A 16,013-nucleotide genomic window follows, 5' to 3' on the forward strand; every position below is an offset into this window, starting at 1 on the left:
CAAGCCCTATATCATGTCCCTAAGCTCCACATCTGCATGTTTTTAAAATACTTTCAGGGATAGTGACTCAACCACTTCACTGTGCAGCTTGTCCCAGTGCTCGATATCCTTTTTGGTGAAGAAAATTTTGCCAATATCCAGTCTAAACCTCCCCTGGCACCACTTGGACTTTTCTCATCAATGGTCAATACTTCAAAAGAAAAGTAGCCTTTGCTGACCACAACCACATTCTGTGGTTGTTGCTGACCACAGAATCACTAAATGGTTGAGTTGGGAAGGGACCTTTCAAGGTCATCTGGTCCCACCCCCTGCTCAGGCCAAGCCACCTACAACCTGGTCCACCTACAGCCCAGGACTGTGTCCAGCCCACTTTCCATTGAGGGACACGTCACAACCTCTCTGGCCAACCTATGTCAGTTTGCAGCCATCCTCAGAGCAAAAAAGTGTTTCCTGATGTTCAGAGGCAACATCTTCTGTCTTTCAGTTTATGCCCATGGCCTCTTGTCCTGTCACTGGGCGCCACTGAGGAGTTTGACTCTTCTTGTACCCTCCCTTCAGGTATTTATGTACATTAATTGGATCCTAACCAAGAAGTCTTTTCTCCAGGCCAAACAGTACCAGAGCTCTCAGTCTTTCCTCCCAGGACAGAAGGAGTCTGGTCCCTTTATCCTCTTTGTGCCCCTTTGGTAGATCCTCCTCAGTATGTCCCTGTCTCCCTTGTACAGATGCTGTTGAGATGTTGACTTGGAGGGACTTGAGGAATGCCAGCTCTCAGTGCCTGCCTTGTGTCTCAAGCACAGTCACTCCGGTATTGGGTATAGACAGAGCTCCCAGTTTGAAATGGAATTGTCCAAAGCTCACAAGGCTTCCTTTTCAAACCTGTGCTGTCCACCTCTACTTCCTGTCTGACAGCAGTTGGGCGGTCAATTTGTGGTAGCCATTGCTTATCCCACTTTTCACCTTGTGCTCTCACTATTCACCTTTTTTACCTTGTGCTGTCACCATCTCGCTGCTTTTGTCCTGAAGGGAGCTCCTCAGAGCAGCACGAATCCTCCCAATTCCTGCATTCAGGTAACCACACTCTCTTGCATTGGCAACAGAGTACCCCTGAACTTTGTGATTAATCACCTTTTCCATTAGCAGCTGTTCTTGAGACATCCTCTATCAGGTTAGAAAATGAAAGCTGCTGCATTTCCACTGCTCTCCATTCCGTTGTAAATTTGGTTATCTTAGCAGCTGGAGATAGAGGTAGCAGCTTTATATTTCTTGTCTTCTGAATATAGCCTCAGGCTTCCTGTTTCACAGCCCTGTTGCTCAACAGCCTGATCGAAACATCCTTTTGTGCACACTCCTTGCTTTGGCATGGAGGCAAGAAGATCAGAAATTTCTGCAGCTGATGAGAGCGAGGAAGTAACGTATACTTCTGTCAAATTCTCTCAGACTCCCCGTCCAAGGGCCAAAGTTCCACAGGAGAAAAGAGGTGAGGAAAGATGGATCAGGTAGGTCAACCAAAAATTTTATTTTGAGTGAAAGCAGGATTTAACAGAAATGCTCTCAACTGGCGACTGATTCTGAGTGCCAGCTTAGAGAGCTGTTGCTTTGGTTCTAAAATTACTGTGGACATTTTGCTGTGATTAAAGCTGACAAGTTAGAGACCCAGTATTTTTCCCCTCCCTCTCACCAACCTCCTTCAGCGTCTACTCCTGGGCATTCAACCCAGGCATCCTTTTCTCCAAAACTGGTTTTAAAGTAGTCTGCTTGTCAGCAGCAAGAGGTTGTGAGCAATAGTTCTTTGAAGGGCAGGCAAGATGCGAACACAGATAAATTAGAGGCACACGCTAATCAGAGATCAGAGACAGAGAAAACAGATGAGATCATCCAGCCTCTCTCCTGTGGGGCTATGCAGGATTCTTTTGTGATTTTTTTTCCTGTTTTCTGTGTTCTAGTGTTACATACCTCCCAGTGAGCAAATTTTCAGCTTTTGCTGTGAAACAGTTCTTCAGAACACTTTACTATCAGGAAGATTTTCATTGTGCTTTCCTTAAATTTTTACTTTCCTTATTTCCTCTCCATTACCCCTGATTAGACCTGCAGATGTCACACCAAACAATTCCTCTGGCAGCTTAGTGCAGAAATACCATCTTCAAAGAGTCAAACTCTGCATTGGTGATCCTTCTTTGTAAGTATTTCCTTCAAATGGTGGAGGGGTTGGAACTAGATGAGCTTTAGGGTCCTTTCCAACTCATATAATTCTATGAGTCTGTGAAACATCAGCGAGCTTTAGATGAGTACTGTTGTGTTGGCTGCAACACTAATGGTTGACTTTAAATTTTCAGAGGTGTTACAGCAAAGGGGATTCTCACTGTGGGATGCAAGATTTCTATACCTGATCAGAATAATTTTGTATATCTAAGGTGTTTACTGCTGCCTGGTCCCTTGTTTCACTATGGAAACAAAGCCAGCACAGAAGCTCCCCAGTTCCTATCTAGTACTCACACTTCATCTTTTTGAAGGGCAGTCTTGCTTTTGCATATGTTTTCACCAGAAATTATGTTTTCTGTTGCTTTAGAAAACACAGTAACATCCTTCCATTCCCTGCCATTCCTGTTCACCCCCACGCTGTTGAAAGGGGACTAACCAATGCCCTCTTTAGATGTTTGCATTTTTAACATCTCTTCACATTCTATTATGGAACCTCATCTTTTTGAGCTATGGTCAGACAACCAAAAATAAGGAAGCTGATACTTGAACACACTTCTTGAGCATATTATTTGATTATTTCTCAGCTTTCTTCAGCATGAAAGAGATCCCTAAGGAGCTCACTTTAAGTACCTTTCTGTTGAAAGTCTTTATGTTCAACTCTGTTCCTGCCTCCATCACTTCTGAGAGATGTGCTCGCAGGTATTTTTCCCTTGCTGACTTTGTAGGCACAGTATCATGGGTGTGTAGATCAGTCCTCTGGTCAAACAACAAGTTTTGGTGCTGATGGACTCCACAAAAATGAAGAGTTTCCCTGGTTGTTTCTTCTGTTTGGCTTCCAGAGAGCCTTAGATATGCTGCACTACCAGAATGTCAGTACAGCAGTCACTTAAGACAGTGTTAGCCTGTGTAGTGTGTTTGTTGTAACAGCAATAACCAGGTCTGTGCCACAGCCAGGAACAGAATCCTTGTATCTCAAATTCTCCTCCTTGGCTCTAGGTAGTCATGCTGCTCCTGTCCTGAGGTAGGCAGGAGCTGAGGGTAGCTCTCTGGGACAGTGCCATGATATTCTTCAGATTGTCCTGATGAGTTGAATTGTAAAATGCTAACAGCTTTCAGTTTTTGAACTGAATCTGAACTCACAAACCTAAAATATTGGGTCATGTTGCTTGCACATGAATGGAGAGTATCAGAGTCATTTCTCAGAGCACCGAGAGACTTGTTGGGGTGTTTTGTAAAGAGAAAGTGATAACATTGGATATTTACATTAAATGTCCACCAGTCCACTTACCTCCTTGGACAGACTCTTCCACAGTTCATCAGACAACTACATGGAAATACTTCTGGATGCTCCATTCAGATTTTCTTCCTGTTTCAAACTCATCTTAGGTATTTCTCCCATCCAGTCCTACATGAGCTTCACATGTAGTTCGGGGGCTGAGAATCAAACAGAAACCATTGAACTTGTTTTAAAAAGTGTGAACTGCAGGGCCTCCTTTTGCTGCTGGTAAAAATCCTGATTTGTGAAATACTTTGTTGCACTTCTCTGGATTGATCTCTGCAGTTCGAGTGCAGCTTAAATTCACCTCAAACACTTCCTGTTTTCCCACTTCACTTTGCTTTTTTTTCCTTCCAAAATTATCTAATGCCATATTTTTTTCATTTTTACGAACTTTAGTGACTCTCCCACTGCTGGGCTTGTGGAGGTGCCCTGGGATTTTGTTTTGATGATGAATCATTCCCTTTTTTCTGCAGTTCGTTTGGAACAATAGAGAGTGAACTGCTCTGTTGATTGCCAGGAGGCACCAGCTCCGTGCCAGGTGCTGACATTTAAGGATTAACTGTTTCGAAGACTGCCATCCTGGTTGCCTTGTCTTGGCAGTTTTCCCTAACATCTAAGAGTGATCCGAAGGATGCAGGAGACAGCTTCTTTGGAGAGGCAAGAGAGGAAGAAAAACAAAAGTACAGATGTGATCTCAGAACCAGGAGTTATGTTTCATCAGATGTTTATCCCCTTTTGCCAAGTTTTCAGTTGTAATCTGCAGAGAAAAATCTCCACCCTACCCCTTAACCTTGGGCTGACTTAATTCTCTTGAGGCCTAATCTGATGACAAAACCCAAACTGCCAGGGATAGAAACAAGAGGAATAGAGGGCAGAGTCAAGTTTAAGTTCCAGACCCAGTCCAAGTCCTTCAGTTTTCCCCCTGTCCCTTTGTGTGAAGCTGAGTAGGTTGTAACTGAAAAGTCTTTCTGTATTTTGTCTCTAAAAGGAGAGGGGGTTTTGTTATGTAATAATGATTTTAAGAAATAAGAAATGTTACTATTTTTAAACTATGTTTGGGACAGCTAGAAGATCCTACAAGCTTCAGGAAATGTGAGAAAGCCTTTATCTTAGAAAAGATCTTTATACCAGAAGAATGATGCTTACAACAATGCTCCCTCATGATCTCCCTTGATACCTTAGAAACTTCTAGGTAAAACTACAGGCCTAAGTGCGTCGTATAGGTGAGAAACTGGCCTTAACATAAGTGAGTCCTGCAAACTGCTCAAGATCAAAATTAATTAATTTTAATTAATTTACTGACCTGGTCTACTTTCTGTATTTGGACAAAGCTTCTAATGTTTTAAGGATGTGTTCTTGTTTTTAAGTGGAGTCCCTTCACCTTCTGTTTGAGCACTGGCTTTCCTTGTCTTTCTCACAATATTCTTCATATGTGATCTGCATTTGTTTTCAACCTCCCCCTGGAGATCAAATGTGTTTCTTTGCATCTCGTGACATGACCAAGAGAGAAGAACCTCAAATTTCATTAGATTCATGGAGATTTTGTTGCTAGATTTGGGTAGAAGGCTCTGGAACATCACAAGATCAGGATGTGGTACATAAGTTAGCTGCACATTTACTGCAGCTTTTTTAGAAGGTGCTGTTGTCTGTGCAGCTGTCTTACTGAGATTAATAAAACAAGCAAACCAAACTCCCCTGGAGCTCATCCGTGCCAATAAGTGTCATCCTCTCTTCTGTCTGGGAGAGAAAAGATTTTAGTGCTGAAATTTCAAATGTTTTATGCAAACTGAATGTCTCTCAGGTCAAATATAGCTCCAGGAGATGGCAGTGGAAAAGCAGCATGTAGCCTGGAGGTTAACATGTTGTGCTGTATATAAGCAGACCTCTACAGGCCAGTCCTGACCAGCCCTTTGAAAGTAAGCTGCGCTGGGCTACGGTGGAAGTTGCCCCAGGGACTCACCCTCTGCCACTGGCAGCCAGTGAACAGCAAACAGTGGTGGTGAAAGTGTGAAGGGGGAGATATCCCAAGGTCTTCAAGGCTGGCTCTCCCATCCTGCCACCCCACTATGGATGATGAAAATGTACGACTGCTTTGGGAGTATCCTGGGGAGATGTACCATGACCATGAGTCTAAGCCTGTGAGCAGGACGCTGAGATTAAACCTGTTGTTATTGCTGGGAGAGCTGGGGGGAAAATCTTTGGATTCCTTTTTACATATAAGCTGGGACATGGTGGCTGTAGCAATGCAGCTCTCTGGTTTCCACCCCAAGCTTCAATGCTGAGGCAGGAGTGGATTTGTTGGGAGGCTCCTGTCAGCACGAGGTGTCACATGGTGCGTGGGTGGCTCCAGCTCACTTGTGCTAGGTGCTTCCTCTGCTGGGCTCAGCCACCACAGAGGCTGGACCAGCAGGCTCTGTGGCCAGGCCCTGAGCAGAGCTGTGGCTGATGTAGAGAAAGGTACCTCCTGGGAAGTTCAGACAGGAACTGGTGGCAGTGGGGCTCTGGGCTGATGGGGAGGCCCCAGTTTAACTGGCTAGTGATGTGCAGCTTGTATACAGACACAATGCTCTAAATAGTGCAGTTCCTTGTGGAAATGCCCAGGACACAAGCAAACTATGGAAAACCACAGTCAGTTTTCATGTGGCTTCTGTTCACTATGGTTTCTTTTCTCTTTTACAGCTCCCCGTCTGTGGTCAGCAGTTCTGAAGGGCTTGGCCATAGGCTTTGGCACGCTGAGCATCTCCCTGGCAATTGCTTTGATTTGGAAGATGAGTAAGTGCACAAAGCCTGCTGAGCATGAGCAGCCAACAGCAAAGGAGCAGTGGCACATGTAACCACAGAAACTCCATCGTATGGAGTAAAAACCAGAAGCTCTTCTAGGTTTCTACCAGCCTTGTGTACCCACTGCCTATCCAAACTATTTTGAAGAATATATTCCTCCTGCAGACTCCAGGAAACCCATTTCAGATCCTGTGGCAAAGAACAGTTAAACATATTGAAAAGTCTTTGTAGGCTTGCCTAAAATGTAGTGGCAAAGTGTAGAACAAATAGGTCTGTATATTTGCACACATGCAGATGGTGCTAGACTATGTGGAGGAGCTTCCTGTTAGTTGCTTAAAATCCATCCACCCAAGGTGGGACGTGATCACACCATACCCACAGAGTGTGATCTGTTTTCAGATAGCCAGTTGGCTATTATTGGGTATCTGAGTGGTTCAGTGGAAACCTGGGGGTGGGGTCAGTGTGTGCATGCTTGCCAGCAGCATCAGAAAACGTGTGACTATTGTAAGATTTTAAAATTACACTATTATTTTCAGAATCTTGTCCTGATTTGAGTTTTCTGCATTTCAACTATCCAAATGAGTTTTTTCTCACTAGGTTCTTGCTGGCAAGTGTTTCTGTTGGTTAATGGTAGAGAAGAGTATGAGTATTTTGATTTCTTTTCAGGTGACAGCCACCCACACTGCCCTCAAAAGTGGGTGGCCTACAGAGACAGCTGCTACTCCTTCTCCACGGAGAAGAAGGACTGGAATTCCAGCCAGGAATCCTGCAGGGCACAGGGAGCTCACCTCCTGGTGATCAGTGATTCCTTGGAGATGGTAATAGTTTTCTTTGGCTTTGAGGATCTCCCATTTCCTTGCAGACTGGCATACAAGCAGTGCTGTCACTTCAGCAATATTTTGGTTTTAAAGGAGAGGAAGGATTTATGACTGTGGTGTTACACATCACAAAGTTTGCAGGAAGCAGAAAAGCAAAGGGGAGAACGGAGAGATGAGAGTCACTCTCAGGTACTTAGAATCACCCTGTGAAGGATGTAGGAGACAGCCTTCTCCACCTCCTCTCCTATTCCCAAAAAGACTGATATGAATGATTACAGTGGCACTGAGCAGGCATTGTATTCGTTGCCTACAAACTGATATGTCCCCCCTCTCAAGGAGTGCTTCCTTTGCAAAAGCGATACTTCTCCTCCCTGTGAGGGCTCCAGCTCCTCCTGCTCAGTGACCCATGCCATTCCCTGGGTTCATGCTCATATATTTCTTTTTCAGTCTTTTTTCAGTGCTTACTTCCTCTATTTGCCAAAGTACCTCAGCTGTGCTGGTGAAATGAGGAACCATGTGTTCCACTGCAGGTGCTCTCTGGGGTCAGAGGCTTGTATGGTCACCAGAGAAAGGGGTGGTGCTGATTACTGGGGCGCTGAGGCACATCTGCTTAAGTAGAGCAGAAACCTTGATCCGGTTTTGCTCAAGCCAGGGCTTATTAGCTCAGGTCCAATGAACGTGGACAGCTTCCAGTCCGTGGACAGAAGTTGCATTGTGTGATGTCGTCTGGAGGATTACAAAGGCAGGTCTCTGCTTGATTGGGAGTGGGTACCAGGCTCTCACATTTCCTTAGACAAATCCCATCTCCTTGAGATACAGGCGTCTTCCCCAGATTACCCATTTCTTTGGCATGAAGAAAGCCTTCCTGCTCCTGCTGCTTTCTTGCCACCATCTCAGCTACTAGAAGGTTACCCATTATCCCTGCTCAGGGACAGGGTTAGGGTTATAGTTAGGGTTTAGACTCACCCATCTAAACAAGACTTTTCTAGCTATCCATGCCTTGGACTGCAAAGGTTGTGACTGCTCAACCTCCAAGTGCTAGGGAAGTGCAGTCTCTCCAAACCACCAGCAACACTCCAATGATTCCTCAAGCTGCTCCTATTCCCACAACTTTACCAAGCCAGCTTTGTTAATGCATCTCTCTGAAGATGCCTTCTCTGAAGCTTTGTTTATGGCAGCAGGAGAGAAGGATGGAGCCCAGCCATCCCCCTGAAAGGTTGCTGTTCTTTGGTTGCAAAGGTGGACAAGACAAACTTACCTTTCCTGGCTTTGTCTTTTTTATGGGGAGGAGGGTTGGGGATAGGGAATTTACTTTAGGGTTGAATTTCTGTTGCAGGCTTCACCTTTTAACAATAATCAGAGATTAAAAGTTGGCTAAAAGGAAATGAACATTGAAAACACAGGAGGAAAATGTCTATGAAATTTAAAGAGCTTTCACACTGGGCTTGTTATACATATCTGTCCATGCCTGCACTTCCTGCCCTACCCTGCCCTGCCCTGATTTTATCTTTAATTGTTAATACTTCATATTAGCTTGTTAGTTAACTGTATAGTAGGGTGTTAATATTAATGTTAATAGCATACCTTCCTACATAAAGCTCTGTGCAGGAAACTCCAGGAGACTGGGGTGCAGTTCATAGAATCATATGATCACAGAATAGGCAGAGTAGGAAGGGACCCATCAGGATCATCGAGTCCAACTCCTGGCCCTGTTGTTAGAAGGTGTGGGGAAGCACTATTGTCAGTCACTTGAGGAACAGTGAGGTGAGGGGATGTATCTTGCACTCTGTTCTCTTTACTCATCCTTATCTCCATTTTCAAGCTGGCTTTCATTAGTCACTTTGTAATTCATCATCATTTCTAGGATCTGTTCAAGCTTATTCAAGTAGAACATTTCTGGATTGGACTGAGGAACAGTACAAACTTTGGATGGATTTGGGAGGATGGCTCTGTATTAAGTGATGCCAGGTGAGTTTCATTCTGTTTTAAAAACAATAGTGCTTATTCAGATTGCCTGGTGTTCCAGAACACCCAGAGTTCCTCCTCCAGATGTCAGGAGCTTTCTTCCTGGGCAGATTTTCTTCTTGCTGTCACCTGTACTGCACTAAGCTCAATAGTGTTTACTTTTCACTGCCCTGCACCTTGTAAAGGCATGTACCTGTGAAAAGCAGGTCAGGTATTAGTATCTTGTTCTCTGCTTCCCTCCAGCTGCTCAGACCAAGGACTTTATTTACCTGCACCAGCACACAGATGCTTGGTGAGAAAGGCATATGGCTTTACTGGGTTTAGCCACCTTGCACCCATTCTGTAGGAAGCTGGTGTCACTGGATGCAAGAATCCAGCCCTTTCCCGCTCTACTGGTGCCAACCTAAAGCAGAACCTTAATTTTATCTCAGTCTTTATTTGGACAAAAGTCAGTGTTTTCCATGAGGGAAAACATTTTTTTACCTGGTGACTTTGCCTGGCCCTTTCCTTTTTATGTCAGTTAAGGCAATGAGTTAGTTTCTAAAGCCTCTCCAGCAAGCAAAACTTGCCCAAGATCTCACTGTCAACAGGTCAGTACTCTGAGCACTTGGCTTAGTTCCCTGAACAAATCCAGCTTTCTGATCCTACAAACTCCTTGAAGGCAGTGATCATTCCATGAGACTTTCACCACTGCCACTCACATTTTGGTGGATATCACTGCCACTGCAGGGAATTGTGTCTGCATTTGGGTCTGATTTGGGTTCTATGATGGCAAAATTACTTAGCTATGGCAGGTAGATAGGTTCTTTGGTGTACATTTTATTTTCTAACAGCTGCCTTTTGGAGGTCAGGTTGTTTCTCTTCCTCTGGGCTACACCCTTCAAAATCAGATGTTTTTAATTTCTTGTCTCCAGGATACAATCTCAGTATTTTCTTTCATTCTCACTACTGTTCCATGTCTCTTGCAGGGTCCGCTCTAACAGCCCTGTGCAAAATTGTGCTGTACTGATGAAAGATCTGTTTCTTGCCTCCAGCTGTGAAGTTCCAGCTCAGTGGATCTGTGAGAAAACACTCAGATAAATCCCATGTGCTTTTTCATCTCACAACGACCTCATCAGTGGTATGAGTTGATCATTGTCCTGCAAACTGAAGCTTCGTACAAGAGCAAAGACTTGCCTTTTCCATACCCTCACAAAAGTGTTTTACAAGGACAGGTTGTTGTCCATAATGGTGAGTTACTCTCAGCAATAGATTTTTTCTCAGTCCACTAGTGTTGGATTACTGCTCTTTGTGACCAGATGAGACCTGGAACATATTCCCTGGCCTACTCTTTCCCTTATTTAACCTATAAAGGCAAATAAAAGCTTTGTCACAACAGGTGTTTTCAGACCTCTGAGGGGGACCTAGTCATTTTCCCTCACTTCTAAGTATCGGATTTCGTCTCCATTCCCTGCAACTCCATTGTCTGATACAGAAGGACCAAGAAAGGAGGCCTGCTGTTCATTGACAGAAACATGTAAACATATTTCTCCTAGTGGCAGATTCTCCTTTTCCATGCCAGTGGTATTAGTGGGAGAGAAGAGGGTGAAATGAAACTGCAGTTTCTGTAAATCCAGCGGTGAAAATAAATCTCAGACTGCACTGAAACAAAAGCGTGTACCTGTGCCACTTCTTCCCTCTGTTGGAAGGAATTAGGCAGGTTTAACCAAGCTAGACAAGAAACTGGATTTCTGGAGTCAGAGGAATACAGCTAATTCTGTGTAATTATTTAATCCACCAAGTACCCGTTTTCTTCCCCACCTGTGCATTTTCATACTGCAGGTAGAGGAAGCAGTGGACAAACCCTTAATGCAATGATCTTTCAGTTCAAAGAGAGCAGAGACAGGCTCAGAGTTTGAATGCCATAAAACCACAGTAAATATTTGGGAACACTATCTTCAGTTCTAGGCTGCTCAGTACTAGAGAGTCATGGAAATACTGACTGGAGAGTCCAACACAGGGCCACAAATATGAAGAAAGGTCTGGAGCATCTCCCCTCTACAGAGAGGCTGAGACACAGAGGATGGTTTATTCTAAAGATGAGAAAGCTGAGGAGAGATCTTATTCCTGCAATCATAGAAGCACAGTGACCAACTACAACATTTCAATTCAGACTACATATATTTGCTTCATATTTTTGTTATAATTGCAGGAAATTCTTGCCAGCTACCAGTGGCATTATCTTCCACCTGCTTAACAGGGTGCTATACATGAAGGCAGCAAGGTGAATAAAGACAAAATGACGGATCTTAGTACACTTAGCTAAATGGATGTCTGCTGAGCATCATATAGAGTTCACTGAGATGAGGGTCTCAGGTGAGAACGTGTTACAGTGAGGGGGAGTCTGCTTTTTCATAACCATAACTGCAACAGCCAGACTGGGGAAACTACAGTGTAGTAAGAGGTCAAAACTTTAGAATTTTCGTCTTGGTTGTCCAGGTTACTTTGGGCGAATCATTTTCTCTATGTCAGAGTCCATTCAACTACCAAAAGATAGTTGTTCCTGACTCCTAGAAAGTTGCCAGACACTATGAAATAATGCTGAACACTTTGCTTGCTTTGTCAAAATGGTGGTAGCATCTGTAGAAGGGAACCTACCAGTTACCTTACCAGAGAATACCACTGAAGAGACAGCTTCTCATATTATCTTATGCAGGTGAGATGAGCCTGTCTCTGAGCTTGCCTAGTTTCCTTGCCTGAATGGATTGAAAACATTTCTCTTCAGTTTTAAGCTACAGAGCACATTTTTGACCAAGGTCCTAATGATCAGGAGCAGGCTTGGGAGCTGTGTGAGCTGTTTGGCTATTTGACAAAAAGGGTAGATCTCTATAGAGATCCCTCTGCCATGTGCAGTTCTGCATCTCATCCTGTTGGGTTGGTGTTCCATCAGTCCAGCTCCTGACATTTACCACTGTAAATTGTCATCTTCAAAAAGGCTTTGACCAGCCCATATGTATAAATCTCTCTGTGGATGAGGGAGACTTTCCTGGGTTACATTTCTCTTGGGCAAGCAAAGCCATCTTTAGGTATCAGATGCAGAAGGAAGAGCACAAATCTGGGCTGTCTTTTGTGCAGTCCCCAAGGAAATTTTTCATGCACTACTATCCTCTTTTTTCCTATGCAGGTCACTGCAGGGCAGAATGAGGTCGATAATGAAGGTTAGTTATTGCACTGCACTTGGATTTCTTAACTCCAGAGTTACTCAGCTAACCAAAGTTTTGATGATTATATTAGGAGAAGAGTAGGACAGAGAGAAAATAATTTTATCCTGCATACTTTTTCATCTGAAAATTATGCTTTGCATCCTCTAACATAGATCTCCATTCTTTGGAGTTTGCATTAGAACTATTAGTAAGACAGATATTCTACTGTCCCTTGCAAGGGTAATAATTACCAGAGCTATTGATCCTCCTGCTGCAGACCAAGTAAAGACAGTGGCCTAAAGACCCCACTTCCCTCTACAGTACAATATTGCCCAATCCAGTGCATTACGTGAATTTGCACTTAAATTAATCAGGATGACTCTGTCAAACAATGATAATTTTATCTAGATGTATCAATAACTTGACCTGGAACCAGAACCAGTAGAAGGAAAGTGAGACCCAGGCCACATATGTGCTGCTGTGTGAGGGCAGCTGCTGCTCTGGGCACTTGGTTAATGTGTTACATGCTGTTAATGGGTTCAGCTTTTGGCAGCTTCCCATCATGTCACTGTCCCTGTTTCTGTCAGGGTGAAGGCCAGATCATTTTAGTTGACTTGATTTTCCAGGCATTTTGTGGCCTCTTTTCCTGGCATTAGCTTTGATGGGACCAGGAACAGGGAACAAAAGGGAACAGCTGTGTGTGGAGAGGGAAGGTTTTTTCAATTTCCATTCCCTGTTTTCACAACCTGTTAATGGGAATTAGACACACCCCGGCTTGTTTCCCAAGTCCTAGCTCAATCTCCTGCTCCCAGTTTGAAGGAACTCAAACAGATCCTGTTCTTCCAGCATCCTCCATGACCGGTGCCATGTCCAGCTCCATGCAGAGAGCCCTGCCAGAAATGAAGACCTTCCCCTCATGCTCTGCTGTTAGCCCTTCTTTCCTTAGCTACAGCCTTTCCTCTTCCACTGCCTCTGTCCTGCCCCAGCAGGGACACAGCTCTGGCCTGCCGGGAACCCTCCCCTCCCTCTCCCCCCCAGCACTGGCCTTCTGCCCGGACTTGGAGCTGCTAGTTCCAGCTCCTCCTTGCTGCCTCTCCCTGTTTCCGGATGGGCCCTGGCCCCCAGCCCTTATCTCCTCCAGCCCCCGGGCTGTTTGCAGAGGAGGGTATAAAGGGGCTGACTGGGAGAGCAGAGGGGGAGTAAAAGCAGCACTGGACCACACAGTGTCTGCTTGACTCACCACGTCCTGCTGTGTACCATGGGGATGAACGGGCTGCTTATCAAATCAAGCATCTTCCTCCTCCTCTTCTTCCTTCCAGGAGACACCTCACCCATCACAGAGCCGTAAGCTATGCTGGGGGGTCTCTGGGCAGGCAGGCGACCTTGGCTGTATTCCTGTGTCTGTTTCTTTGTCCCTTGTTTTCTATCTAACTTCTTTTATCCAGGAATAGAGATACCTGGCTGGGTAAAGTGCCTTCTACAAGCAGGAACTCTAGTGCGAGAGAGATGCAAAACAAGTTGTGAAACTGAGATGTCAGTTAAACGTCAGGGGATTGACAGGATTTAAACAAAGTTTTATGCACAAAATTAGTTCTTTTGAAAGACAACTTTTCATAAATGTTTGTGCAATGAGGTCATCTTAAGAGACAAACTGTTTTGAAAGGACAATGAAAGGTCTAATTTTGGGTTGAGTGTCCTACTCCCAGGTTGAAATGCTCAGAAGCTGGGAGTGGCTTTTTAAAAATGATAATGAGAAGAAAAGGAACAAATAGCTCATCTGTCATGCTTGGAAATTGCTTTATTTTTAATTAATTTTTCAGCTCAGCCAAAGGAATGAAAATTCCCTTCTCACCCAGGGTAATGTGACACTAAAACTATGACTGTCCAGGTTTGTGAGGGTATATTGTCCTGTCTCTCTTCTTCACCCCCTTTTGCCCCGTTGGTATGTGAAGGGCATTTGTGTTGTGTGCACGTGTGTACGTGTGTGGTAGGAGCAGCATATGAAGGGTCCTGACATCCCAAAGACTTTCTCCTTTGGCTTTATTGCAATGTCTCTTCCTCCCCTGCAAAGCACAGAGCACCTCACCCATCACAGAGCCCATCACAAGGGTGCAGGGGAATTTCTGAGCAAGGTTGTGCTGTAGTGCTTTCATCAAATGTAGGGGAAACAGACAGTGGGATCTGAGGGGCCAGAGCTTGATCCCTGCAGACCAACTGTTGGAGAAAAAGGTGCCAGAGCTTCTGCTACTGCTGAAGGGAATGCTTTGCCTTACTGCTGAGGTATTGAGGGCTCTTCTCCCATCTGCTCTCTGCTCTGAGTATGCCCACTGCAGGCCAGTCCTTGTCCACCAAAATGGGGGCACAGTTAGCGTTGGATGGATCGGGCTTGATTCCCAGATGCAGGGCTGGGCACCGGGACACCACCGGCAAGTTGCCACCTGGGAAGGAAGGAGGCTTCCCAGGGCTGAGCAGGGATCCCCTGTTGAGCTGAGACAGAGGGCCTTGCTTCCCTGAAAACCTGAAACTTGTTTGTGTTTTTGCTTAAGATCTGGCACCACGCTGTGGCGGTTTTGAATCTCTGCGAGGAATGAGAGTAATGCTACAGACGCTTCACAGTGTGTAGTCAATGGAGTTTTTTCACTGGGCACTGGCATTTGTGTGGCTCCTGAATGCTTCTAACAGTGTCTAGTAAAAGTGACAATTGAGTTTGCCCCTGCCTTTATTCAGGATCCCAGGAAGAAGTGCTGCTGTTATGCCAGAACCTAGAAAAACATATCCTTTCCAGATGTTCGTGTGTAGGATTTCTTCTGGTATTTCACATTTGAGACCTCTCTGCTTTCCCCTGCTGCTACAGACATGCTGAAAATCTTACTACACGTGTAGGAAATGCACCCTTCTCCCTGCACAGCGAAAGCTGTAGTCATCAGATTGGTTTGTTTGTTCTTTAAACGCAGCTCCTGTTACCTGCTCCTGATCCTCTGACCTATCATTTTCTCTTGTTCCTAGGCAGTACATGGTGCTGGTGCCCTATCTGGTCCACACGGATTCTCAAGAGAAAGTCTGCGTTCAGCTGACCCACCTGAATGAGTCTGTGACGCTGAGTGCCACACTCGAGGATCAGTGGGGGAACAGGAGCTTGATTGATGACGTGGTGTCAGAGAAAGATGTGTTCACCTGCATCCCTTTCTCTGTGAGTATCTCATCCTCGTGGGATGATCCTTTGTGCCAGGCATAAAATGTAAAGGCACTGAGAAGTAATGATCAGAGTAACACTATGTAGATATTCACTTGTCTCTTGATTAAAGGTGTGTTCATGTCCATCCTCAACACTCTCTTACTGCTGAGATCTCCTTAATATGCTGAATGACTGTGAGATGCTGAATCCTAGAGAGCCACCCCCTTTCTAGGACAGGAGAAGAAAGTGGGTTTAGTATATTGACACTCCTGATTGCTGTTTGGTGAAATGGCTTTCCACATCATCCTTCAACATCCTCAATTTGTCACTTCAGTGCCTTCAAATTGTGGTAGAGCTTTTGGACCTCAGATACTTTCCACCTGGTCTATACTGAATTAATGTAAGAACATAGAGCTGTGATTGCCTGTATCTGAAAAAAACCCAGCAAAGCAGGAAATTTATAATTTAATGTAATTGAAAGCCCCAGGGACTATAATGAGTTGTAGGCAACTAGGAAAACCTGGTCATTTGGCTCAGAGCCTAGATTATGTCTTTGTCCTGAAGAATGAGGAATTGCTCTTTGGGACACTGAAAAGGTTGGCATTTTTATC

The 16,013-nt window shown here is 44.7% G+C and overlaps 2 protein-coding genes across 2 annotated transcripts in view; both read left to right on the forward strand.

The window, feature by feature from the left end:
- Positions 1-1,362: 1,362 nt before the first annotated feature.
- On the forward strand, positions 1,363-10,125 carry KLRG1 (killer cell lectin like receptor G1; the record flags this gene model as incomplete). The annotated part of the gene is made up of 5 exons (XM_084201418.1): positions 1,363-1,480; positions 6,161-6,253; positions 6,929-7,080; positions 8,945-9,048; positions 10,014-10,125. 5 exons carry the CDS (start codon positions 1,363-1,365, stop codon positions 10,123-10,125), a joined length of 579 nt encoding a protein of 192 aa, XP_084057544.1.
- A 3,209-nt stretch (positions 10,126-13,334) lies between these two features.
- Positions 13,335-16,013, forward strand: part of A2M (alpha-2-macroglobulin) — a gene marked incomplete at its 5' end in the record, with an annotated part of 29,781 nt that continues 27,102 nt past the window's right edge. Inside the window, 5 exon segments of the mRNA XM_084226028.1 lie at positions 13,335-13,386; positions 13,389-13,431; positions 13,433-13,447; positions 13,449-13,571; positions 15,234-15,417. Of these exon segments, the coding sequence (XP_084082154.1) occupies positions 13,335-13,386; positions 13,389-13,431; positions 13,433-13,447; positions 13,449-13,571; positions 15,234-15,417 (417 nt within the window).

This window comes from Fringilla coelebs (genome assembly GCF_963513975.1).
Source record: "Fringilla coelebs genome assembly, chromosome: 2".
NCBI classification, from domain to species: Eukaryota; Metazoa; Chordata; class Aves; order Passeriformes; family Fringillidae; genus Fringilla; species Fringilla coelebs.